The 24,956-nt window shown below is 51.2% G+C and overlaps 7 protein-coding genes across 7 annotated transcripts; 5 read left to right on the top strand and 2 right to left on the bottom strand.

Annotated features, from left to right (window-relative positions):
* Positions 1 to 32: 32 nt before the first annotated feature.
* Positions 33 to 5,219, top strand: pld3 (phospholipase D; the record flags this gene model as incomplete). Its single annotated transcript, XM_057154972.1, has 3 exons — positions 33 to 5,017; positions 5,081 to 5,149; positions 5,213 to 5,219. 3 exons carry the CDS (start codon positions 33 to 35, stop codon positions 5,217 to 5,219), a joined length of 5,061 nt encoding a protein of 1,686 aa, XP_057006102.1.
* A 373-nt stretch (positions 5,220 to 5,592) lies between these two features.
* On the bottom strand, positions 5,593 to 7,101 carry N7473_009034 (uncharacterized protein; the record flags this gene model as incomplete). Its single annotated transcript, XM_057154973.1, has 1 exon — positions 5,593 to 7,101. The coding sequence occupies one exon, from the start codon at positions 7,099 to 7,101 to the stop codon at positions 5,593 to 5,595; it is 1,509 nt and encodes a 502-aa protein (XP_057006103.1).
* Positions 7,102 to 8,231: 1,130 nt separating this feature from the next.
* Positions 8,232 to 11,213, top strand: orlA (putative alpha,alpha-trehalose-phosphate synthase subunit Tps2; the record flags this gene model as incomplete). Its single annotated transcript, XM_057154974.1, has 3 exons — positions 8,232 to 8,651; positions 8,730 to 10,983; positions 11,047 to 11,213. The coding sequence occupies 3 exons, from the start codon at positions 8,232 to 8,234 to the stop codon at positions 11,211 to 11,213; spliced, it is 2,841 nt and encodes a 946-aa protein (XP_057006104.1).
* A 1,489-nt stretch (positions 11,214 to 12,702) lies between these two features.
* N7473_009036 (putative MFS monocarboxylate transporter) lies at positions 12,703 to 14,181 on the top strand (the record flags this gene model as incomplete). Its single annotated transcript, XM_057154975.1, has 1 exon — positions 12,703 to 14,181. One exon carries the CDS (start codon positions 12,703 to 12,705, stop codon positions 14,179 to 14,181), a length of 1,479 nt encoding a protein of 492 aa, XP_057006105.1.
* A 1,015-nt stretch (positions 14,182 to 15,196) lies between these two features.
* N7473_009037 (PDGFA associated 1 family protein) lies at positions 15,197 to 16,140 on the top strand (the record flags this gene model as incomplete). The annotated part of the gene is made up of 3 exons (XM_057154976.1): positions 15,197 to 15,245; positions 15,319 to 15,386; positions 15,463 to 16,140. 3 exons carry the CDS (start codon positions 15,197 to 15,199, stop codon positions 16,138 to 16,140), a joined length of 795 nt encoding a protein of 264 aa, XP_057006106.1.
* Positions 16,141 to 16,727: 587 nt separating this feature from the next.
* Positions 16,728 to 17,972, bottom strand: N7473_009038 (unc-50 family protein; the record flags this gene model as incomplete). Its single annotated transcript, XM_057154977.1, has 4 exons — positions 16,728 to 17,440; positions 17,575 to 17,578; positions 17,674 to 17,773; positions 17,869 to 17,972. The coding sequence occupies 4 exons, from the start codon at positions 17,970 to 17,972 to the stop codon at positions 16,728 to 16,730; spliced, it is 921 nt and encodes a 306-aa protein (XP_057006107.1).
* Positions 17,973 to 20,076: 2,104 nt separating this feature from the next.
* Positions 20,077 to 24,833, top strand: N7473_009039 (Sec7 domain protein; the record flags this gene model as incomplete). The annotated part of the gene is made up of 2 exons (XM_057154978.1): positions 20,077 to 22,453; positions 22,513 to 24,833. 2 exons carry the CDS (start codon positions 20,077 to 20,079, stop codon positions 24,420 to 24,422), a joined length of 4,287 nt encoding a protein of 1,428 aa, XP_057006108.1. The 3' UTR covers positions 24,423 to 24,833.
* Positions 24,834 to 24,956: the final 123 nt, after the last annotated feature.

Genomic DNA, 24,956 nt, shown 5'->3' on the forward strand with positions numbered 1-24,956 from the left:
ACCGCCATAGGCACCAACCCTCGATTCCCGGAATGTCACCTTCGTCCCGTACGCCTAGCGTCCAGTTCCGCGATACAGACAACGAAGCCCCTGATGGGCCTGCATCTCGGGGGCCGTCTCGGCCTTCATCGGTGTATGGAGAAGATGGAGAACAACCGCGAGGAAGGTCATTCATAACGAGATTGAAGTCATTGGCTGCATCCCCACCATTTGCATCACACTCTAGGTCTGCGAGTGGAGCCACAATCGGTGACTTCCGTCCAGTCCCAGCCGATACGGTGACCCCAGGCTCTGAGCGCGGCGAATTTCGCTTTCCTGAGCCTCTGACCGAGGAAGGGAGTGACGCAGACGCTGATGCAGAGGAGAGTGGTGGTGAGCAACAGAATGAACGTCCTAAAAGAAAGAGAATCTTGCGACGTCGACGACAGACGGACGAAGACCTTGGAAACCGCACTGCTCCTACGACCCCCAAAACTACACGCCGCCCATCTTTCCACTTTTCTTCCTCATTTGCTCCCTTTGAGAACTACCGGATCAACCCGTTCCCCCGCCGAGCAAGCACTACGGACTTTACGCCTCAGCCCCGCGAGGGTGTGTCCGAGGATGAGGGTCGTGCCCAGCTCAACCGCCGCAAGCGGAGTGCATTGACCACTCGAGGCTTCTCTTATATTGGAAGGCAACAGCAGGATGGTAATCAGGATGAACAGCAGCGACCCAGTCAGCTAAGGCGACTCACCGGCATTGGAGGCCCATCGGAAAATAATGAGAGCCTTGCGGCTACTTGGAGACGCCATCGAAACGAGCGGGGTACTAGTGCTAGTGCGCAGCGCTGGAGACAGATCAAAGCTGGTCTTAAGTTGATCGGTCAACGGCGCAGGCCGGAAAATGCGGTGGACAACAAGAAGTCAGCAGAGCTGCTCGCTGAACTGTCCTCGGCCGTGCCCGCTGCGCTTATCCTAGCCAGTGCCTTCCAACGAGATGAACATGGAAGCAAGCGAATTCCAATCCTCTTGGAGCAATTGAAAGTTCGCGTTACCGACAGTCGAATTGACTCGCACTCCGGTGACCGTCACCTGGTGTTCCGCATTGAACTGGAGTACGGAAGCGGCATGACACGAATGAAGTGGGTCATCTTCCGAACCTTGAGAGATTTTGCCAATCTCCATCTGAAGTACAAGCTTCACCTTGGCACACAAAAGTACATTCAGCTACGGACGAGCGAGAACAGCCCCAGTCTTCCTCGTTTCCCCAGAAGTGCTTTCCCTTATATGCGTGGTGTTCGTGGACTGGAAAGCGAGTTCGAAGATGAGGAAGAGGATGGCGGATACGAGACCGGGCCCGAGGGCATGAGTGGTACCGAAAGGGCATCAAAGAAGAAGGGCAAGAACCCGCAGTATCAGCGCAGACCTTCTCAGGGTATTGCTCGGCGAAAGTCTAGCATCACCAACCAAGAAGGGGAGTCTGCTGCTGCACCGTCGTCCACACACGAAGGGGCTGGTGGTAGGCGAGAGACGTATCCCGAAAGACAGCGGAAGAAGCTGGAGCTTTACCTGCAGAAGATGATTCGGTTCTTGATCTTCCGGGCTGACAGCAACCGCCTGTGCAAGTTCCTCGAGCTATCTGCTCTTGGTGTACGTCTTGCCGCCGAAGGCAGCTACCACGGTAAAGAAGGCTTCCTAATCATTCAATCTTCAAAGGGCCTCGACTTCCGACGAGCTCTGACCCCTTCGTTGATCAAGAAGCGGCATTGGCCCAAGTGGTTCCTTGTCCGTCATAGCTATGTGGTGTGCGTGGATTCACCCGAGGAGATGAACATTTACGATGTCTTCTTGATCGATTCCCACTTCAAGATGCAAACACAGAAGATCAGCCTTCGAAATCAAAAGGCGAAGGATTTGGCAAAGTCAGCCAAGGACTCTGCCAGACACCCGCAACACCACACTCTTCGACTGGAGAACTCTGAGCGCAAGTTGAAGTTATTGGCCCGAAACGAACGTCAACTTTTGCAGTTTGAAGAGTCGATTCGTTTCATGGCCGAAAACACCCCGTGGATGCAGCCAAACCGGTTCGACAGTTTCGCTCCGGTGCGTCAGAAGTGCTTTGCGCAATGGCTGGTCGATGGCCGAGACCACATGTGGGTTGTGTCCAGAGCTATCAACCAGGCGAAGGATGTTATTTATATCCATGATTGGTGGCTCAGCCCTGAACTATACATGCGACGCCCTGCTGCCATCAGCCAAAAATGGCGTCTGGACCGTCTCTTGCAGAAGAAGGCCCGAGAAGGTGTCAAGGTCTTTGTGATCATGTACCGCAACATCAACTCTGCCATCCCAATTGACTCGGAATACTCTAAGTTCTCTCTGCTTGAGCTTCACCCCAACATCTTCGTCCAGAGATCCCCGAACCAGTTCCGCCAGAACACTTTCTTCTGGGCCCATCACGAGAAGCTTTGTCTTATCGATCACACGTTGGCTTTTGTGGGAGGAATTGACCTGTGCTTCGGTCGGTGGGATACACCCCAGCATTCGCTCACCGATGATAAGCCTACTGGCTTCGAAACTGCCGACATGCCCAAGGATGCGGATCACTGCCAACTCTGGCCTGGAAAGGATTACTCAAACCCTCGTATTCAAGATTTCTATGATTTGGACAAACCATACGAGGAGATGTATGATCGCAGTGTCGTGCCTCGTATGCCTTGGCATGATATCTCGATGCATGTGGTCGGCCAGCCCGCACGAGATTTGACTCGCCACTTCGTTCAGCGCTGGAACTATATTCTTCGCCAGCGCAAGCCTACTCGGCCAACTCCTTTCCTGTTGCCTCCTCCGGACTTCAACCCAGCTGACCTAGAAGCTTTGGGTCTTGATGGAACCTGTGAGGTGCAAATTCTGCGCTCCAGCAGCATGTGGTCAACAGGAACGCCAGATGTCACCGAACACAGTATTATGAATGCCTATGTCAAGATGATTGAAGAGTCTGAGCACTTTGTCTACATCGAGAACCAGTTCTTCATCAGTACTTGTGAAATTGATGGCAGGAAGATTGAAAACCTGATTGGTGATGCTTTGGTAGAGAGAATCGTCCGAGCAGCCAAGAATGAGGAAGCTTGGCGTGCGGTTATTGTGATCCCACTGATTCCCGGCTTCCAAAACACCGTGGATAGCGAGGGTGGTACCAGTGTGCGTCTTATCATGCAGTGTCAATACCGCAGTATCTGCCGTGGCGAGACCTCCATCTTCGGCCGTCTTCGCTCGCTTGGTATCGAGCCCGAGGACTATATTCAGTTCTTCAGCTTGCGAGCCTGGGGCAAGATTGGTCCGCAGAAGCAGTTGGTGACCGAGCAACTGTACATTCACGCAAAGTGCATGGTTGTTGATGATCGTGCCGCCATTATTGGATCAGCCAACATCAACGAGCGATCTATGTTGGGATCGCGCGACTCCGAAGTCGCTGCCATTGTTCGGGATACTGACATGATTCCATCCACCATGGCCGGCAAGCCTTTCCTTGTTGGTCGATTCCCACACACTCTTCGCATGCGTCTGATGCGAGAGCACCTTGGTATCGACGTCGATGAGCTTTTGGAGCACGATTTCTCTACCGAAGAGGAGCTCCGCAAGATCCAGGTCGTCGAAGAAGGCACACAGACGACCGACGGGCGAGAACGTCGAGAATCAGAGTCTTCCATGATTGAACGACAGGATGAGCGTGAGATGATGGAGCGCCGTCATCGCGTTCAAGACGAATTCCTGTCTCGCTCGGAACACATGCACAGCTTCAACCATGATGTTGACTGGGAACAGGGTAAAAACCCTAATCTGAAGAGCAACCGCCGCCTGACTTCCGATCCGCGTGTTACCGATAACCCTGAACACAAGAAAGACGTCGATGGCGATGGTGTTGACCGCTTGATTGATGCCGAAAAGGCCGGTCTGGGAGTCGGCCGTGATTCACAAATGTCACCAGATGGGCGGGAGGCCCTCCTTTCGCCAATTGCCGCTGAAGGAAAGGGTACCGTTGAACAGCCCAAACACGTTCCGGAGCGAAAGCCACCTCGGGCTACATCCACACGCAAAGACGGGAAGCAAAGCTGCTCGGTTGAAAATGCTCGTGACTCTGAGACTACTACCAACTCCGACACCCCGTCGCAGGGGCATACCGCTTCTGGCTCATCAGGCCGCGAGTCCGCCGTCGGCAGCGGCGGTTTATACGTGTCTAAGGAAACACAGGACAACTCAACCTACGGCAACCCACTCATCCCAGATCTGAAGCGAATATTCGTCGACAAAGACTGTATGAAGGACCCGGTCAATGATAACTTCTACCTGGACACGTGGCAAGCCCTTGCGGAGAAGAACACCAAGATCTACCGTTCTGTATTCCGCTGCATGCCAGACAGCGAGGTTAAGAACTGGAAGGAGTACAAAGAGTATGCGACATATGGTGAGCGCTTTGCAGAGATGCAGAGCCAGCAGGGCAGCAAACCGGCCCCTTCATCGAACCAGAAGCAAAACGGCCCAACCAGTGCAGGTGTCAGTTCCACTGGACTTGCTTCATCTACATCGGTTGCTAGTCCTAGATCTGAAGGATTCCCGAGTGACTTAAAGGCTCCTCAAACAATTGACGAGAAGGCCGAGCTTGCCAAACCGGATGCCAACGGTGCTCCGCAATCCGATCTGGCCAAGCAAGAAACCCTGTCGTCTATTGACGAGAAGGCAGCACTGAAGACCGCATCAGACCCTCACTTGCTGAACACCGCGCAGAATAACGAGGATAGTATCGCTGTTGAGGATGCAGAGAAGCCGCGTGCCGCATCTGCCCATGTCGATTACTCTGAGGCCGTGAACTTGAATGCGACGACTTCGACATCGCAGTCTCGTAGACGCAGAAGACGGGCTACCACCATCGGATCCAAGGGTGGCGTCCATGGGATGGATGAAATTATGGACAAGCAGCGCGCTGAAGACCTTTTGAACAAGGTCCAGGGCCATCTCATCCTTTGGCCATATGACTGGTATGATCCGAGACTTTTTCTTACTATTTTCATTGGCCGATATACTAACCCATCTCTCTCTAGGCTTGAGAAGGAAGAGCAAGGTGGAAACTGGCTGTATGCCTTGGACCAGATCTCTCCTCTGGAAATTTAGTAAGTCCCTTCTCTCGCTCTGTCATTACCAGAAGTACCCCCGTTACTAACAGGCTCTTCCAGTAATTAATTTCTTCTCATCAACTTGCACTGGACGGCGTCTGCGTGAAGAACTTGCTTATCACTCATGTTTATCGTCCTCTCTCGTTCTCTTGTGTATTTGAGCGCTGCTGTTCTTGCTTGCTTCGTTCTATGCATCATATTATCTCGTTGTTGTTCCGTTTTATTAGACCACTATCCCTTTAAAAACGCGGGACGTGATTCGTTGATATCTTTTTGTTGCCATGACCTGCCTATTGTCTAGGCGGGCATTTCTCAGTGTGGGAGCCTATAGTCAAGTGCTAACCACTTTTAATTGATCAATTGCAGAATGAAACAAGAGATGAGAAGTGTTTATATACAGGGTATCGTAATATTAATATGGAAAACGGCCTCAACCTATCTCAACAGGTCTGCGGATGCACAATTTGCTCCCGCATCTTCTCCAGCCCGTCAAACTTTGCCCGCAGGGCTTTGGTCAGGATCGAGCTCTCCTCTCGAGAGCTTTCCCAACTGTCACATGCCGATCGAAGTTGGTCATACGCAGTGGCGAAGACACTTTGCAACTCGGGGGTACGTGTACACGATCGACCTAGGTCATTCATATAATGGGTTGGATCCTGCACACATAGCCGGCGACTAGCAGGTAGATTCCCTCTCCCGGCAGCAGTACGCTTAGCAGCAATGAGAGACCGTTGACCGCGAAGATACGCTGATTCTTCTATCACAATGTTGCGCAGGGTACCCGCGTCAAAAAAGCCCGGAGGATCGACCGCAACGCCGACGGATTGCAAGTCAACATCCGTGCCGTAGAGCTGGAGGAATGCAAGGAGTTGATCACCGAGACGGTGCGGACCAGGGAAACGGCCGTGATTTATCTTCAAAAATGCAACTAACAGCATGGCAAGAGCATCAGGGCTGATACCCGCTTGCGAGGGTCCAAATAGACCGCGAGCTTCGAGTAAAGCTCTTGTCGTTGCATACAGTGGTCGCAGGGATGGATACTCAACCAGATAATCCTGCAAATACTCTGTAAACGCCGGTACACGTTCACCACAGTAAAACTGCAGCGATAACCCCGTAGGACGGTGTCGAGCCTCTAGGACAAGACTCCGTTTCCCAGATAAGCGGACCTGATCTTTAAACTCCGGAGTATTCTGCAGGGCTGTTTCCACTTGGCGGAGCAAATTCAAGTGTGCATCTCGGATTTGAGGACGAGTTGGACTAGGTCTGCGCGTTCTGTCCAAGGACCGAGGGAGATCTTCGAAGGGGAGGAGGAAATCGAGGTCTGAATGCGCCAGCGCAAGACCCGTACGGCGGGATCCGATGAGTGTTGGCTTCTGCGGGACAATGGGTTCTAGTAATGCAGACACCATCGCGCCCAGCTGAGTAACTTGATTTTGTTCATCGGGGCTCGGCGCTAGGTAGCGGTGCAAAGCTTGGATCTCCGCATCCAAGTAAGCGGAGGCATCACCAGGTGCACCATTATTGGGTAGAGAGCTTAACCACGGTGTTTGACTTATCCGACCAGAGGCCCCATCACCCACGGTGCGAATAGCATTCCTCTCGGGTCGCGCATCCGTCTCGTGGGTATTTGTTTCCGGGGCCCGTCTGCGTGAGCGCTTTTTTACGCTCGCCGCCTTCCCTTCTTCGGATCCAATCTCCGGCGGCGGCGGTGGCTGGTAACCAGCACGGTTTTCAGGCGGGATATACGGTCTAAACAGACCGGGGGATGGAGCTCGGGGGTATGTTTTGCGGATGAGACGAGCGCGGTTAGAGGTGCGGTGGGCGTCTAGTGTTTTGCGCAGACTGTTGGCGAAGATGTCGTCATCTTGGGAGGGTGGGGGGATGGAGCGGAGTCGCCGGGTAGTTATTTGTGAGAGGCGAGAGGATTGGACGCCAGACAGTCGCATCTCGCATCTCTGGCATTGCGGGGCGATTATCGAGGTGGCATGTCGTGGAGGGAGGAGATTTGGAGATGAGTGGAGAGTTTTTGATGTTGTAGATAGAGGCCTGAGGCAGGGCAGGGCAGGGTATTGTACGGAGTACATGACTTAAGCTTAAGTACTGTACATAATTATTTACATTTCGGTAGCCCTAACTAGAAGAAAGTTAGAGGTTAGATTTTGATATACACCTGCATTATTTGATTGATACCTCTCTCAATCTTGTTATTTCTTCTAAAATCATTGCAGATGCTCATACTATATATTTGAAAATCACAGATGTCTGTGTTTGTATTTACCATGGTGATAAGCTCCATATAGCAGGCGGTGGGTATATCACCATGCTAGCCATAACAATTACCGAGTACTTTACATACTGCGTACTACTATAACTGTATTTTATCTAGATCAATTGAAAAATTAAACAGATACCCATGAACTATACAAAACTACCAAGAACTAGATCAATCATATAACTATTTTGCCTAGAATCTTCGAGATCTCACCTAGGATATCTGGCCCACCAGCATTAGGTAATCCTTTCTCAGCCCCATCCTCTTACCTTGAGAATCTGTCTATATATGACGTAGGACTGAAGACATCAATATTCACCGGACTGCCCTGAAGCGAAGAGTTCCTGTTTCGGTCGGTGGCTTCATTCACCGCTTGCCCCTCCAACCACCACCACCACCACCACGTCGGCCTCCTTTCCTAATCTACTCTCTCTGGGTCTCTATCTTGTTGACATTTCGAAATCTTCTCTCCTTCGAAGACATCCTATACGATCCTTGATTCCTTCTTAGCTGCCGATCTTGTGGCGTGTTCCTCCGTCTCGTCATCCATGGCTTGCTCGCACCCATAGTTCCGCAATCCGCTCTCGTATCGATCTACCCCTCGACGTCCGTCTTCCTCCGAGGTATGCAATCCAATCTCGTTGCCGAAGTCCACCCGACGGTCACAATCAATCGTGTGGCATTGAATCATTGAAGACCGTGCATGTGAGCAATTGGCAGTGCTAATAGCGAAGCTTTCCCATAGTTTAATTGCCGGTGTGACGCATCATCCTCGTCCCCAATTTCCGAACCCCACACGCAATCATGTCTGATCAAGGGAGCCCCGCGAGGGTCCCTGACGGACAACCAGACCCGGTCCTTGTTGGACCGGGACTTACAGCTTTAAAGGATGAAGCCTACAAAGCTGCGACCAATGCTACGCCAAGCTTGCCGACCGATAAGAAACACCAGATGGATAGTGATGTGCCTTCGTACTTTGCTAGCATCCCGGGCGTGAACACCGAGGCACTGGACCCCTCGGATAAGACTCCACCACCAAGGAGAAGGAAGATGTCCTCAGGACAGGATCTTCTGCGCCGATTGAGTCTTACTGGAGACGCATCGCCAATGTCGCCGGAGCTAGACCCCCGCGCGCAGCATCCAGGGCTGAAGCTGAGCGGTCGATTGATCAGTGTGGCCTTTTGTATGCCGTACAAGCTTTACCATCAAGCTGGGTCAGACTGGGTATGTGGTGACCAATATAAGAACTTTACAAGGCACTTGGGAGAACAACGACGCTAATACCTTCTTATCTCTCTATAGGAGCTCAAGCCACGATCCGGAACCTCGGCCCTTTTCGATTCATTCGCTCATCTAGCTTCCGACGAGACTCAATGGTCCCATACTCTAGTGGGGTGGACGGGAGAAGTCGAGCCCGTGTCTGATACCAAGATTCCTCTACAGCAAATCCCGGTGAACGCGGCAACCAAGCTTCCGGCTAGTGCCAGCCCTGCCAGCGGAATCCCACTCAACAAGGCCGCGGCGCCAGTTCCCGTAAATGCGAGCCAGAAACCACCCTCGCACCCACTGATCGATGGAATCAGTGTTGAGAAACAGGATCGGGAACGACTCGATCAACAGTTGTCCTCGGGACGTTATGGCCGGATCTTGCCAGTCTGGCTATCCGACGAGTCAGAGGAGCCGGAAGATACCATCCTCCTCAAGGATCAAGGAAGGTGGCGCCGATATGCAGAGAGAGAACTATACCCTCTTCTGCACTACAAGCAACATGGCCCAACGGACGGTCGTTCGGAGCAGCGATGGTGGGCCGATTATATCCGTTTGAATCAACTCTTCGCGGACCGCATCGCGGCAGACTACCAAGAAGGAGACGTGGTATGGATTCATGATTACCATCTTTTCCTGCTGCCCAGCCTACTACGACAGCGCATCCCAAATATCTATATCGGCTTCTTCTTGCACTCGCCGTTCCCCAGTAGCGAGTTCGTCCGGTGTCTTGCCAAGCGCAAGGAAGTCTTGACGGGAGTCCTTGGTGCCAACATGATTGGTTTCCAAACCTTTTCCTATTCGCGCCACTTTTCTTCGTGCTGCACTCGTGTCTTGGGATTTGAGTCGAACTCGGCTGGAGTGGACGCGTATGGTGCGCACGTTGCCGTGGATGTTTTCCCAATTGGAATTGATGCTCGGGCGATACATAAGGCGGCCTTTGGGGCGCCGGATCTAGAGAAGACTGTGCTGGGCATTCGGAAACTGTATGCTGGGAAGAAGATCATCGTTGGTCGTGACCGTCTGGACAGTGTTCGCGGTGTTGCCCAGAAGTTGCAAGCGTTTGAGATCTTCTTGGAGAGATACCCTGAATGGCGGGACAAGGTGGTTCTCATTCAAGTGACGAGTCCAACCAGTGTGGAGGAAGAGAAAGAAGATCCCGAGAACAAAATTGCTGGTCAAATTGCCAATCTTGTCTCCACGATTAATGGTCGCTTCGGGTCGCTTAGCTTCTCTCCGGTTCAGTACTACCCGCAGTATCTGTCCCAACGGGAATACTTTGCTCTTCTACGTGTCGCTGACGTGGGATTGATCACCACCGTCCGCGATGGTATGAACACTACGAGTTTGGAGTACATTGTTTGCCAACAGAACAACCACAGCCCCCTCATCCTCTCGGAATTCTCGGGCACTGCGGGCACACTGCCCAGTGCTATTCACATCAACCCCTGGGACTTAGTGGGTGTTGCCGGCGCTATTGACAAAGCTCTCAAGATGCCTGCCGACCAGCGAAAGGACCAGCACTTGAAGCTGTACAAGCATGTAATCACCAATACCGTCAGCACATGGTCCCGACTGTTCCTCCACCGTCTCCTCACCAACCTCTCCTCCTTTGACCAGTCCGTCGCCACACCTGCTCTGGATCGCGGGAAATTGTTGAAGCAGTACCGCAAAGCCCGGAGACGATTATTCATGTTTGACTATGATGGTACCCTTACGCCAATTGTGAAGGACCCGCAGGCCGCTATCCCGTCGGACCGTGTCCTCCGCACACTGAAGAGCTTGTCTGCAGACCCGCGAAATGCCGTCTGGATTATTAGTGGACGAGACCAAGCCTTTTTGGACGAATGGATGGGCCACCTCCCGGAGCTGGGTCTCAGTGCTGAACATGGGTGTTTCATCCGCAAGCCCCGGTCCGATGACTGGGAGAACCTTGCTGAGAGATCCAACATGGCCTGGCAGAAAGAAGTGATTGAGGTGTTCCAGCATTACACCGAACGCACCCAGGGTTCATTTATTGAGCGCAAGCGTGTAGCACTGACATGGCACTACCGTCGGGCCGACCCAGAGTACGGAGCCTTCCAAGCTCGTGAATGCCGCAAGGCTCTTGAGGATACTGTTGCTAAGCGCTGGGATGTGGAGGTCATGGCTGGTAAAGCCAACCTGGAGGTGCGGCCGACGTTTGTCAACAAGGGATTCATTGCGACTCGGTTGGTTAATGAGTATGGTACGGAGCCGGGCAAAGCACCGGACTTTATCCTGTGCTTAGGCGACGACTTTACCGACGAAGGTATGTAACACCAACAGTTTCTTACGCGATTCAATAGACCTTCTACTAACTGTGTCTTCATAGACATGTTCCGTGCCCTTCAAAAGTTTGACCTGCCCCAAGACCATGTCTACTCGGTGACAGTTGGCGCCAGCTCAAAGCAGACCGATGCTAGCTGGCATCTGCTCGAGCCGGCAGACGTCATCAGTGCGCTGCAAATGCTTAATAGCAACTCTCACCAGGATCACTAAGAGTGTCCCGCCGACCCCATCCGGCTCCATTCTCGAGCTGGCCAAGTCTCCACGATGCTGGTCCGTAAACTTTCCCTCGGAGTGGCTTCGTTTTGTTATTCTGCTTGCGTCTTCCCAGCCCTACATTATCATCATCTCATGTACGTACACGAAACCAAGCCCATATAAAGCCGGAGAAAAAATAGTGTTATCTTTACTCCTTCCCCACGTACAGCTCAGCCCAGCCCCATTGCGTTTGTTTTCTCGCTTTGTGCTTTGATCTTTGTTACAGGGGAGGTTCTTTCGGCGCTGTTGGAATTTTCAATCTCGTTTTTTTTTTTTTCTGTTCCTGGTGGTTTTCAGCCTTGATCATTCTTGTTTTCTATTTCCTGTGGTGGCATTGATTCTGTTATGATCCGGGCATAGATGCATTTCAGCCTTGAATTGTAAAGAAAGAAAGAAGAGCGAGAGCGAGCGAGTTGTTGAGACGAATAGAATTACAGAATGTGGTTCCAATTGGAATTTCAAACTATACCTTCTTAGATAGTAGTCACTACTCGGCGCTTGCCCCCTATCCTAATTCTTGTATTCTTTTACCCCAAGTCATTCATAGCCAATGAGATGATAAATCAAATATCTCCAACCGTGCCGTACGTGCCGCGGCCCGCAATATCCACAATATCCGAAGAAAGAACATTGATTAAGTAGATTTGATCTCAAGCCACGATATGTATGATTAGTGATTATTCATATTAATAATTCAGCCCAGTGTCCACCTGCAGCACGCCTTTAACTGCGGGGGTTACGAGGTTCTTTTTTTTCCCCGCGGGGAATATACAAGCCTACATAGTGTAGAGTGTATGTACACGATAAGAGAAAGAAGCAATTATTGTATAATGTCTTCCATATTGTATACATTTGATAGTATGACTTATACAGCCTCTTATTAATCTACATTGACCTGCTCTCCTTCGTAGTTGATTGTACTTCTTCCTGACTACAAGTGGATCCTCCCGTCCGGCGTCGGCCATGTCATCGGAAGGCAGATGTTACATTTTTTTCGTTTTTCGGCAATCTCTGCGAATAACCGACCAGAGCCCGTGATCGGCATAAATCCCGTTGGGAACTTGTTGCTTGGACACACTAAAATTGTGGTCAGTGATTTAATTTTTTTTTGGAGTAACTGGGGATTGACTGGGTCCAGTACTTAGTCCAAAGAAGTAGAGCTATGAGTCAGGTCAATGGAGTTTTGGTCAAAAATGAGTTTACCCGGTGGTTTTGATTCTTTTCTGGTTCTTCTTTTTGCTCCTGGTTCTGAACCTGTTCCTGGTTGATACTCTTTCAACATTGTTGACATTTTCGATATCGACTGGTTATACCACCAGACATAACTGCCTAGTTTCAGTGTGCTGGTTGGTTTACACACGGAGACATGAATGACGAGATAACAGCCTCATTCTAAAAGAGAGAGAAAAAAGGTCAACTCTGTTCACATCGGATCCGACCTCCAATGGCAATGGCCAACTCTTCATCAGAAAAGAATCAACCCTCAAACACAGTAACAATGGATGAAAAAGACCATCCATACATCCAGCCACGCGCTCTCGAAGCAAATCATCCACCACGAACTCCATCCTCCGACGAAGAATCCACCATCGGCGACCTTCACGATGACAACCTCCACAACACCCATAACACCCATAACGCCCTAACGCAAGTCCCCACAAACGCCAGCGCCATCACCCGCACCCTCTCCGCCGTACGAACCCGCGAATCCGGCAAAGACCTCGGCCCCCCGCCGGACGGGGGCTTCCAAGCCTGGCTGCAAGTCGCCCTGGGCCATCTAATCATCTTCAATACGTGGGGGTATATCAACAGTTTCGGCGTCTTCCAAACATACTACACCTCGACACTCGGCCGTCCCCCATCCGATATCTCCTGGGTAGGAAGTATCCAGATCTTCCTGCTTTTCTTCATCGGGACTTTCTCGGGACGAGCCACCGATGCGGGATATTTCCGGTTTACGTTGACGGTGGGTGCGACGTTGGAAGTATTCTGTATCTTTATGACTTCGTTGTGCACGGAGTATTGGCAGCTTTTCCTGGCGCAGGGATTGGGCCAGGGAATCGGGTGTGGACTTATGTTTTGTCCGACGTTGGCGTTGATATCGACATATTTTGTTAAACGGCGCGGTATCGCGATTGGAATTGTTGCGTCTGGGTCGGCGACGGGTGGACTTGTTTTTCCTGCTGTGGTGATGCGTCTTTTACCGCGCATTGGATATGGATGGACGATGCGTACGCTGGGATTTATTTCGCTGGCCACGCTGATTCCTTGCTTGATCTTTTTCAAGCAGCGCCTCCCGCCTCGCACGAGTGGGCCGTTACTTGAATTAGCCGCGTTCAAGGAACTGCCCTACCTGCTCTTTGCAGTGGGCATGTTCCTGAATTTCTGGGGTCTGTATGTCGCATTCTTTTACGTGGGAAGTTTCAGCCGCAACATCATCGGTGTATCGGAAACTGTCTCGATAGATCTTCTCCTGGTGATGAATGGAGTAGGACTTGTGGGCCGATTAGTTCCCAACCTGCTCGCTGATCAATTCACCGGTCCACTCAACCTGCTTATTCCATTCAGCGGGGCCACGGCCATCGTCGCATACTGCTGGGCCCCAGTCAAGGATTTGGATAGTCTATGGGTTTTCGCGGCATTTTATGGCATTTTCGCGGCGGGCATTCAGTCCTTGTTCCCTGCGACGTTGAGCACATTGACGACAGATTTGAAGAAGATTGGTGTACGCATGGGGATGGTGCTTAGTGTTGTGGCGGTGGCGGCGTTGATCGGGTCGCCGATTGCGGGGGCGTTGATTCAGCGGGATGATGGGAATTACTTGTATGCGCAGATGTTTATGGGGAGTGCGATTCTTGCGGGGACGTTGACTTTAATTGCGGCGAGGGTTTGTAAAGTTGGGATGGGACTTGCTCGTGTTTGAAGAGAGTGGGAGAGAAGAAGGAATGGAAAGGAAAGAAGTGGATGTCATACATACCGTTTGCATGTTCAGCATATTGTAAATGGTGTTAATGGGTTGATTTAATGTTAATAATGAATGGATCATTTTATAATAAGATGGCTATACTTGACCAGTAGATAAGATGTTAATCGTGTTTATAGTTCTTCGGTCATGAAGTGGTGCAAGTATATGGAAGTAGTTACTGTATGTATTGCCGAGTGAAACTAAATGCACGACCTCTGCTTCTATATCCAGCTCGATATTGAACTGTATACCTAGTTGTGGCTAGAGCATTGACCATGCAAGTACAAAAAAGGTTGAAGCCCTAAGTGTACTTTGACCTCGTATCCTACCCCTCTGTCTCTCTGGTTAATTCAATGAGGATAAAACCCAAGCTATTTAGAAGATAAAATATGCAATTGTCTACAAAAGAACTTTCAAAGACATATTTTAAAACTAAACCCCTAACATTCGTGTCTACGGTTCTAGACTTGGATCTTTAAACTGCAAACTGTCGCCCAATCTGCAAATTAGGATGGATGTGCAAAATTCGTTGGCGGGACTGATTAATGCGAACGCGGTGACTCGCCTCTTGAACTACGGAGTACAACGAACGGAGTCACTTATGTACTCGACTGTTAATTACCCATAGTGATAAATTGACAAGTAAGTGAATTTCTCTACTTCTATAAGTCATACCAATCCCAGCAATAATATCGCACTATTTACCAATTATCTTCATATTCAAGTGATATGATCAGCTCCGGCCTAAATCTGATCCAATTGCCCTGGTCCCATCACATCACCCCCACTTTGACTTTGCCCCTCTATTTCTGCGGTGTATCCAACCCTGACTCAAGCGCAGCTCTGATCTTTCGACCACAGCATCCCTCTCATAGCGAATTGCTCTTCGACAGCGTATACAATCGAGACCTGCTTGCCTTTTCGCTTACCTATCTACTCTACACTACACCGCTACACACCCACATATTCCAACATGGCACCCCGCGGTCGTGGAGGAAAGTTCTCCAAGCCTACTCGAGGAGGTATGGTCGCGTGCACATCGTCTATCCCAGCATGTCAAGGCAAAGGAAGCTCACAAATATATCTATATCACAGGAGGCAAGAAGTTCAGTCGTGATCTCCAGCCTGTGGATAAGGATGGGAACCCAGTTGGTCTTTGGCGCGTACGTCCACCAAGAAGTTCCAGATCGGCACAGTCTCAATCTCAATCTATCTGACACAATTATCCCCATCAAACAGGAAAAAGAAGATGAAATCCCCTCCTCCAGCGAAGAAGAATCCTCTGACGAGGAAGACTCCGAAGAAGAATCCTCTGACGACGACGCCCCCTCCGCCGGCCCCAGCACCCTCCCCACCACCTCAGCAGGCGCAGGCGCAAGCAACGACCTAAGCCGCGAAGCCCGCCGCGCCGCAGCAAAAGCCAAAAAACAAGCCGCCCTCCGAAAACGCGGCCAAGCCCCCGCCCAACCCGGCGACCTCCCCCCCTCCGACGACGACTCCACCTCAGACGCCGACACGGACCTCCCCTCCAACCCCAACCACAGCGCCAAGTCACGCTCGCAGCTCGTCAAGCCCACCTCGGACTCCGAGGACCAGCAGAAGCAGCCCACCAAGAAGGCCGCGCCGAAAGACATGTCGCAGCTCTCGCGGCGCGAGCGGGAGGCTATTGAGGCGCAGCAGGCGCGGGAGCGGTATTTAAAGCTTCATGCTGAGGGGAAGACGGATGAGGCGAAGGCTGATTTGGCGCGGTTGGCTGTTATTCGGGAGCAGCGGGAGGCGGAGCGGATGAGGAAGTTGGCTGAGAAGGAGGAGAAGGAGGAGAAGGAACGGGAGAGGGCGGCGCTTGTTAAGGAGAGGGAGGATAAGTTGAGGCAGGCTGCGTTGGGGAAGGGGAAGAAGGTGCCGAAGAAGAAGTGAAGTTGAAGTTGAGGTGAAGAGAAGAGAAAGGGGAGGTGTAGACTCTTTTCTAGATGAATATGTGTAGGTGACATACATGAATGGATGGATGGATGGATGGATGGGATATTTGGTGTTGTAGGTCAAGATCTTTGATAAAATACCAATACACGAAGTGATTCACAAAAGGATGCCTCATGTTTTAAGCTATTGGGCGAGGAATTTGGAAATCGATATAGGAGAAGTCGAGAGAAAGACGTAAGGATGTTTTCGAAGGCAGGCCATAGATACAAACGGGGATATGTGAATAGATTCAAGTAACATGAAGTCTTCAAACTAAGCTGAAATGTACTTCTTCGCTTTTATAAGGCAAATCTGATCTTTAAATCTATATCACACGCCAAGAAAAAGAAGAGATGCCCCAATCCTATAGATGAGAGACTGGAAAAGACAAGAGTAAAATAACAAAATCATGTACAAACGCCTTTTCCTCGCAAACAAAATCAAGAGAAGCTCTCTTTCAATGCATAGCCAAGAGAACAGGGAGAGAAAAGGGAAAGAAATTCATACACGGGGTTGGCCAGAGAAACGTACCAAGCAAACCCCCATCAAGGAAAGAGAAAGAAAATAAAAAGCCGCACAACCTCAATTCCAGATTCAACCCTTCGTATCCGGAACCCCCAGAACAACCCCTCAACACTATGCCCATGCATAACGATCCCCCACCCAGCAATCAAACTAACAAACCACAGCACGGCAAAAACCAAAATGGGCACCAACAAAAGCTCCGTATTATGCAAAAACGGCAACGCATTATATCCCAAAAAGGTAATATAAGTATAATAAATGAAAGCCGACAAATAGAGCGAATTCCCCAAGAAAGTAGCGAGGAAGTTACTCGGCGAACGAGTCAACAAGGGAAGAAGCAAGAACTGCACCACATAAAGATGCAGATACAGCGGGAAGAAAGCTCGATTAGATACGTCGAAGCAGTATCCGAATTCGAGTTGGTCCTTTTCACCGGGTTGTACGAAGAGACCCTGTGCTGCGCCGCGGCGGCGGGCGCGGGAACCGCGGAGACCGGTTAGAGAGGCGGCGGCGCCGTTGGGGCCGAAGAGGCGGCCGATGGCGAAGTAGCCGATTGTGGAGATTAGGAGGGAGGAGCCGATGAAGTGGACGAAGATGAAGAGGAGGGAGAGGCGGAGGATGGCGCCGAAGGAGTGGGTGTATGCTAGGCCCCAGGCGAGTGCAGTGAGGAGGAGGAAGAAGGAGAGGAGGTAGGTGAATGATGGGTCGGGGCGGTGCCATGTGTTTTTTGTTTCTAACATAAGCATTAGTATATTCATGTATGGGGATCGAAGGGTGGGTTGCAATTGGGTTGTTGGCGGGGTGAGAAGCGAGGCGAAGTCGTTGATGGAGAGGGAGTAGTTGGGATCAAAGTATAGTACGACTCACGTTTCTATGGATGTCAGAGTGTAATTAGTATAATTCTCAACAATGTCAATGGCAGCAGCAGGTTATCCAGCCCTAGCCTGTATGGGAGTGTCATCTTACGTGATAGTATATGGACTTGAAGACCTTCTTCGGCGCGATCAACAAGGAGGTCATTTCCCAAATAGCCATTTCAAAGTCCATCTGGGGGAACTTGAAGAGCCTATACATCGCAAGATTATCAGCCCTGTTCGTCCCAATAATCACACAAACCATAACCATCTTCCCCCTCCAGCTCGCAGCTGTACAAGACCCTACCTCTTGAAGAAGCGCGGCATGCGCACGCTGGACCCGCGGCTGGGCGTGGACCCGAAATTGGCGGGACCGGCATGTTGGCGGGGGACAGAGATGTGCGGGTTCATCTTTTTTTGTGGTGTTTTTCTTTTCGCAGCCCGAGATCTGAACTGGTCAGACTGGTCAGGAATCGGGGATCATGGAGCGCGGAGGTTCGGCGTACGGAGTCACTCGTCGACGTGTCGGTCCGTTATGTCATCGTTGGGATCACGTGGTGGGAGTGTGGAGTGGGAGACACCTGAGGCAGAAAGGGGAAGTATACGCCATAGTTGGAGGGAAAGGCTAATTGACGAGAATAGAAGAACTACGAGAGACTATGTAGCTTGCTGTACAAGAGTGTCTATGTAGATCCATCTTTTTAGCTAAACCTTCTCATCCCACCAGTTCTGGACATAATATATCAATACTCTCTGTCAGGTTTGTATGTACAAACTAATATTCTGTCAATCATAGCGACCCCTCAATCACCCGATGAATTGGTCGATAGATCTACTTTGGCTGGAACCTAACCTTCTTTCCATTCCATACAAGAAAAGACAGAGAGAATATAATGGAGAGCATATGTATGTAGATTAGCATGAGAAGAGATGTAAGATGCAGGGCAACCTGTCGGATGTCCTCCCGGGGACTACAGCGTGGAATACGATACGGGCAATTTTCCCCTTATCGAAAGAGGGTGTAAAAGTCCTGTAAGTGCAGTAAAACCCGAGCGATGTACTCGGAGGCTTCCTTCCTACAAAGACCACAATGCGCAGTAGGGCATATCCATGCAATCGATTCATCAAATTTGCGGAGAAATAAAGTTGAGGCGACCACACGCCGCCGATCGCCTCGACCTTTGGAGTGTTGGACCCGATGCATCACATCGCTTGACCTGCATGGGACTGCATCGCAGATTCAGCCCACAAAAAAGTCAAATTGCCGGATTGTGGTGGAAAACTGTAAGAGACCGGCAATCGGGACTGTCATGATTTCCAGCATTGACCAGCAAAGAACCAAGAAAGGACTAAGAAGTGGTTTCCCCACTACGAGGGTCCACCGAGGGTCTACCATTCGGATCGACTGGCGATAATAATCGAGGAGTCAGAAGAAGGACAACTAACGGTGGCAAAGTTGACCATGTACTTATGTATGATAAGCTCTGGAAGTGAACGACCTTCACCGTCTTTTCAGATGTAGTCTTCTAGAATTGTAGTATATACTTTGTAAACTTTGTACACTCTGTATACTTTGTACTCCGTCCCTTGAATTTGTACCTGACAGGATGCTGCCAGCGCATCACTGCCCCTGAAAAAAAGATGGTGCGACAGTAGAAAGGTGGTATGGATTATGGAATAAATTAAAATATGGAGAACCCTGACAATGGGTTGATGAGAGCATGTACCCTGTACCTGAATTAATTAACTTTGTTACATTCGTTCCTTGTGCATTGAGAATCAGGGATGAATTGTTAGTTAGTTAGTCTCCTACCGTAATAAATGTTAATGTCCCCCCCTGTTTCGTATCTGCTTCACGTTGGCCCGATTTCTCAGTCCGCCCACCTTTTTCTTTCATTTGAGTATATACATTAGTATCCTATTCTATATTTCTACCCTATACACTTTATTTGCTGCCAACTCTCTTCTAGGAAGAAAGTTCGGTAGTCGAGTTCCCACTGTTCCCAGTTCCACTGCTTCGGCAGGTCAAAGCCCCGTTCAGGAGTTCGTCCCGCCCCCGGGTTCTTCTGATCTCTCGACTGTCAGTTATTATTCTACCACCACCACCACGGTACTACCACTACCAACACCAACCTCCCAGCCCGATTCTCAATCGGTCGCCTCGCGCTATTGTCGCTGTACGCAGCTGCGCTGCAATTGTACCCCCTGACTGGCCTTGGACATGCGATGACCGACTGAGACCACCTCCGTGCTTCAATTCGCCCAAACGAGCAACGACATTCTTGCTCGTTGACCGGCACATCCCACTCGCCGGCCTTTCGGGCAGCCAACACTACGCTCCTTTCAAGCCTAAGGGTATTACGGGTATGTCGCTGCTAAACTCGGTCTCTGTCTCTTGCCGTCCCCGTGTCGAAACTGCACCTCGAGTCCGCTCTCCTGAACCCTAAACCAACAATTGATGAACCGGAACCCCTAAACAACCAGCTGGAACTGATTTTGCTTCACCAGCGTGACAATGTCCCAACAGCGCGGCGGATACGCTTCCAATTCTCCTCCTCGCACTCCTCCCTCTCAGACCGCAAAATATCGGCCCAAGCGAGGCTACCCTACCCGTCCATCCGTTCGCGATGCCTTCCCCGACGCCGGTGACAATGCGCCCAGAGCCAGCGAGTCGGGCGACGAGCGGGACCCTCATGACTTGTCATTGTCGCCCAAGCATGCTGCCCGCACCTCCATCGTAGACAATATGCTCCTCTCTCTCGACCAGTTTGACGGACCCGGATCGGTGTTGGACGATTATCGACTATTCAATTCCGCCTTCGAATCCGATCTACAGGGTCGATATCGCGGTCACACATTCTCCTCTTCAATGTCTTCCGAAGCGGACTTTGGCTACGACGATAGTAGCAGTCGCTATGCGACCATTACTGCGAACGGTCGACGCAGTAACAGCAGTTCCAACCATCAAACCGCCCCGAGGAGAATGAGCAGTGCCCGTGGCCGAGATGCTATGGGTTCCAGAGGAGGCACCATGCCGAGGACCAATGACGTTCGAAAAGGAAGCAAGGGAAGCGCCTCCAACGCCGATTATTCATATACTTTGCCTCGAGGTCGCGCAGACTCGGACGGCCGAGATCGGCGCTCAGAGAGTTTTGACTGTGGACCAAAGAAAGCCTTTATTCCATATGGAGACCATGGCTTGGGCCAGGACTCGCTCTTATACGATGATGATGCCGCTCCAACCCCCAGTGTGCCCGCCGGCCCGCGCAAACTCTACGACTATAGAACCCCCAACACCACAGTCGCCCGAACGCCTGTGGCATCGCGGCGGAACAGCGTGAAATCATCCAATGCCCCCCAGGTCCGGAAGAACCGTCCAGAGAACATTGGCACTGGAGCTCTTAAGACCCGCGACAACGACTTTTTGGGTGATACGGATCTTGATCTCCCGCCCGCCATTCCGGCATCTTTGGATCCGCCTGCTCCTAGCCCAACAATTTCATACAACAAGCCAGCTTTCCCTCAACCGGAGGCAACAGTTACAAACACGTCAACCACGATCACGGCGAATCCGAGCGCCTCTGCTACAGCCAATATCAACACTAACAAAGAGCGTCCAGGATTTTTCCGTCGTGTGTTCGGCGGGTCATCAAAGGCTTCGTCCCTGGCGGAATCTCCCAGTTCCCATATAAACGACATCTCATACTTCCAGGAGAGCGAAACTAAAGAATCCACGGGTGCAACCTCCAACATGAAACCACGGGAACAGCAACAAGTACAGCAGACCCAACAGCAGCAGCCTCCAAAGAGCGCAGTAACAGCCACACCTACTCCTGCTGTCCGTAAAGGGCCGCCTCAAGTGGTGAAACAAAAGTCCTCCTTCTTCCGCCGGCGCAAGAAGTCTGTGACTGAACACGTTCCCCTTCCGATCAAGCTCCCTCAAGAGCTGGCCCCTCAAACTCTGGATACGATGAAACCAGAACCCAGCCCCGTGAGTAGCTTGCGCCAGTTCATGAATCAATATCTGGATGAACCCGGTGCACCGGCAAACCCAGATCGCAAGGAGAACCGCAGAGAAGATCCTCGGCCTAACGAGTCAGCCTCGCTGCAGGCCCAGAAGCCAAGGGAAAGTGTCTCGGCTCCTGGCGGTGTCTCCAAACCGAAGCAGAACCTCCAGCCTCCCAGCAGTTCTCGCGGTCAGGAGCCTCGCTTGATATTAGATAGTCGCGGTACCAATGATCATGCTCAAAAGACAAGTGATGTGGAGTCTATCTCCTCTGCAGAGTCCCCCTTGCAGGAGAGAAACTCTAATATCAACCCCTCTAGCTCGCTGTCACCAGTCGCCGAGGATTTCTCCCGCACCATCAGGGTGTCAACCAAAATGGCACCGCCGACCGATTCTTCTCGTGATAGCTTGGCTGGCGTGAGCAAGCTACCTCTTCCGTCGGACAGCAATGTTCCCGAGTCTCCTGCAGCGTCAGAGGCATCGCATTATCTAACCGCCTCGAACACGCCAGTCATTGAATCAGAAGAGCCCAAGGTAATTACCGACAACGACGAGAAAGATGACACAACCGACGGGCCTGGTGATGCTGTCGAAGACGGTCCTACCGCCTCTGATCGAGATCAAGCACGAAACCTCTTCGATAGTCAGGATCAGGTCGTTGGTAATGTCCCGGCGGCTGCTTGGCTTGGAGAGCCTGACCGGGCCATGGTTCGGGAGGCGTACATGCGACTTTACAACTGGTCGAATATGAACATTCTTGCCGCTCTCCGGAGTCTCTGTCAGCGATTGGTGCTCAAGGGAGAGACTCAACAAGTCGACCGGGTGTTGGATGCTTTTTCATGCCGATGGTGTGATTGCAACCCGAGTCATGGCTTCAAAGCTACTGGTAAGTGTCAATCTTGTGGCCCAACTTGACTCGCAAAAAGCCCTCTAACGGTTTGATAGATGTTGTTCATACTATCTGTTACTCCCTCCTGCTGCTAAACACCGATCTTCACTTGGCGGACATTGAGCAGAAGATGACCAAATCCCAGTTCGTTCGCAATACCATGCCCACAATTCACCGTGTGGCCATGGATGCAGCACCCGAAGGTTTCGAGACTTTGCGGCCTCAGAAGTCCAAGACCGTGCCTACCGCCGAGTCTGCACACTCTGCACCCAACTCTGCTCGCTCTCAAACCTTCCCCGCAGATGCATGTGGCTTCTTGGATGATAACACCGCTCGCAATACAGCTGACGTCGATGCTGGTCCGTTGGTCACTACCCCTTTCACGGGAACTGTGCGAGCATGGGAGCAGCAGGTGGAGATGGTTCTGAAAGATTTCTATTCTTCCATTCAAAAGGATAAACTCCCACTTCATGGTGCTCAACCGGAGAAGGAGGTAACCCGTATGGCGTCGAGCAATTTCCTCAATCCCGTATCGGGTACACTTCGCCGAAGCCCCAGCACCATCAGCAAGAGCGGCTCGGATATCTTCCCCCGTGGCCGTTCGGCAGATTCTCGCCATGGTGCCGCGAGGTGGTCGTCCAAACCTCGTTCGCGAGGAGCGCGACTCTATCCTCCATCTATGATGGGTTCTAGCAGAACCAGCCTAGATGATCAGTCCTCTGTGTGGAGTCCGACTGCGTCGAGCACCTGGAGCAAGTACTCGCTGGGCAAGTTCACGTCGGCCTCGGTGGATTCATTTGGCTCCGAGTATCCTCGTGGCGAGTACCAGCAGTCGATTGGTTTCGCCAATGCACTGAGTCAGGCTATTATTCGTGAAGATTCTGCCACATCAATCTACAGTTACGAGGAACCAACCGCGCCTCTTCTAGAAGATGAGACTTTGGCCTTGGCTGGTGCGCCTTGGGCTAAAGAAGGAAGTGTCAAGCACAAGCACCATCTGGATGCGGTGGACAAGCGTGCCAAAGACCGCAACTGGAATGAATGTTTTGCTGTCATCCAGCAGGGCTGGATGCGACTCTTCTCATTCAATAATGCCTCCAAGTCTATGCGACAGAAAGCCAAGCAGCGTGGAGGCGTCGTGGTTGGAGGTGGTAACTGGACCGAGAACGCCGAGGAGATTTGGAAGTTCATGCTGCGCCAGACTATTGCCAGTGCCCTGCCACCGCCGGGTTACTCCAAGTCTCGCCCGCACGTGTGGGCTCTGAGCCTACCAACCGGTGCGGTTCATCTCTTCCAAGCTGGCACACCGGAGATTGTACGCGAGTTTGTCTCGACTGCCAACTATTGGAGCGCCCGACTCTCCAAGGAACCTCTGGTAGGCGGTATCAGCAACATCGAGTATGGCTGGAGCGACGCCGTCATCAACAGCGCCCTAGTCAATGCCGAGAGACGATCACCACCCCCATCCTCCGGCGCCCCACGTCCCAGCATCCAAAGCTCCATTCGCAGCTCCCTGGACCACCAAGGAGTTGTGCGGCCCAAGCTGCCCGCGGATCGGGTGCACATTAGCGACTGGAGTCCGCCACAGCAGAGCATGGTCGCCTCTCACCAGTCAGAGGAAGATCAGCTCAAGGCTTTGCAGGCGTATGTGCAGAATGTCGAGGACGATCTCCAGCGACACAACGAGCTCCGGCCAGCTATGAACCTGGCGTTCTCACCGCGTCACCCCAATTGTGCGAAGGCGATGGCCAACTGGGAGCGGAAGTCGTCGTATCTCCTCCGCGAGATTGTCAAGTTCCGCACGTACATTGATTCGCTTCGAAATGCGATCAATAAGAAGGGGGAGATTTATTCTTCGAATAATAATTATTATAATCCTCCTGCAACAGGGGATGATGCTGGTACCGAGCAGCAGCAACAACAGCAGCAACCAGCTCCCCCTTCGACTGCTTCTACGACTACTTGACGGTAGGACCTGCAATGCCCTTCTCTTGAAAGTACCCCAACTTTCACTTTCATATTCTTACCCTTCTTTTTGGCCCTTCCTTGATGGATTTACACCACCGATTTTTTCCAATTGCAGACCGTTGTACATACCCGCCCAGGCCGGTGACTGTGGTATACATACTGCCCCAAAATGACTGACGGCTCTTTTTTTCTTCATCCTGGATTTTGTTTCTTTCTTCTCTTATTCCTTTTCCTTGGCTGTATATCTCTTTACTCTGTTCTCCCATGACCCTTTTTATTTTTCTTGTTATTGGTATCTTATTTGTTGCCATGGGGGCATGGTTATTTTGTTTAACGTTTGGAGCTATGATATGAAAGATGCTATGGATACCACGATTGTTTTTTTTTCTGTCGATGCAATATCAATGTGAATATTTTGTCTTTCTCGGAGTATTTCCAAAGTGTAGGAAGAGTAGAGAAAGTAGTCAACCCATGGTTGTTGGGCATAGATGTGAGTGGTAATTGGGTATTCCTGCAGTTAAGAGCGTGGCAA

Source organism: Penicillium subrubescens (genome assembly GCF_028828155.1).
Source record: "Penicillium subrubescens strain IBT 31985 chromosome Unknown utg000006l_segment0_segment0, whole genome shotgun sequence".
In the NCBI taxonomy this organism is placed as follows: domain Eukaryota; kingdom Fungi; phylum Ascomycota; class Eurotiomycetes; order Eurotiales; family Aspergillaceae; genus Penicillium; species Penicillium subrubescens.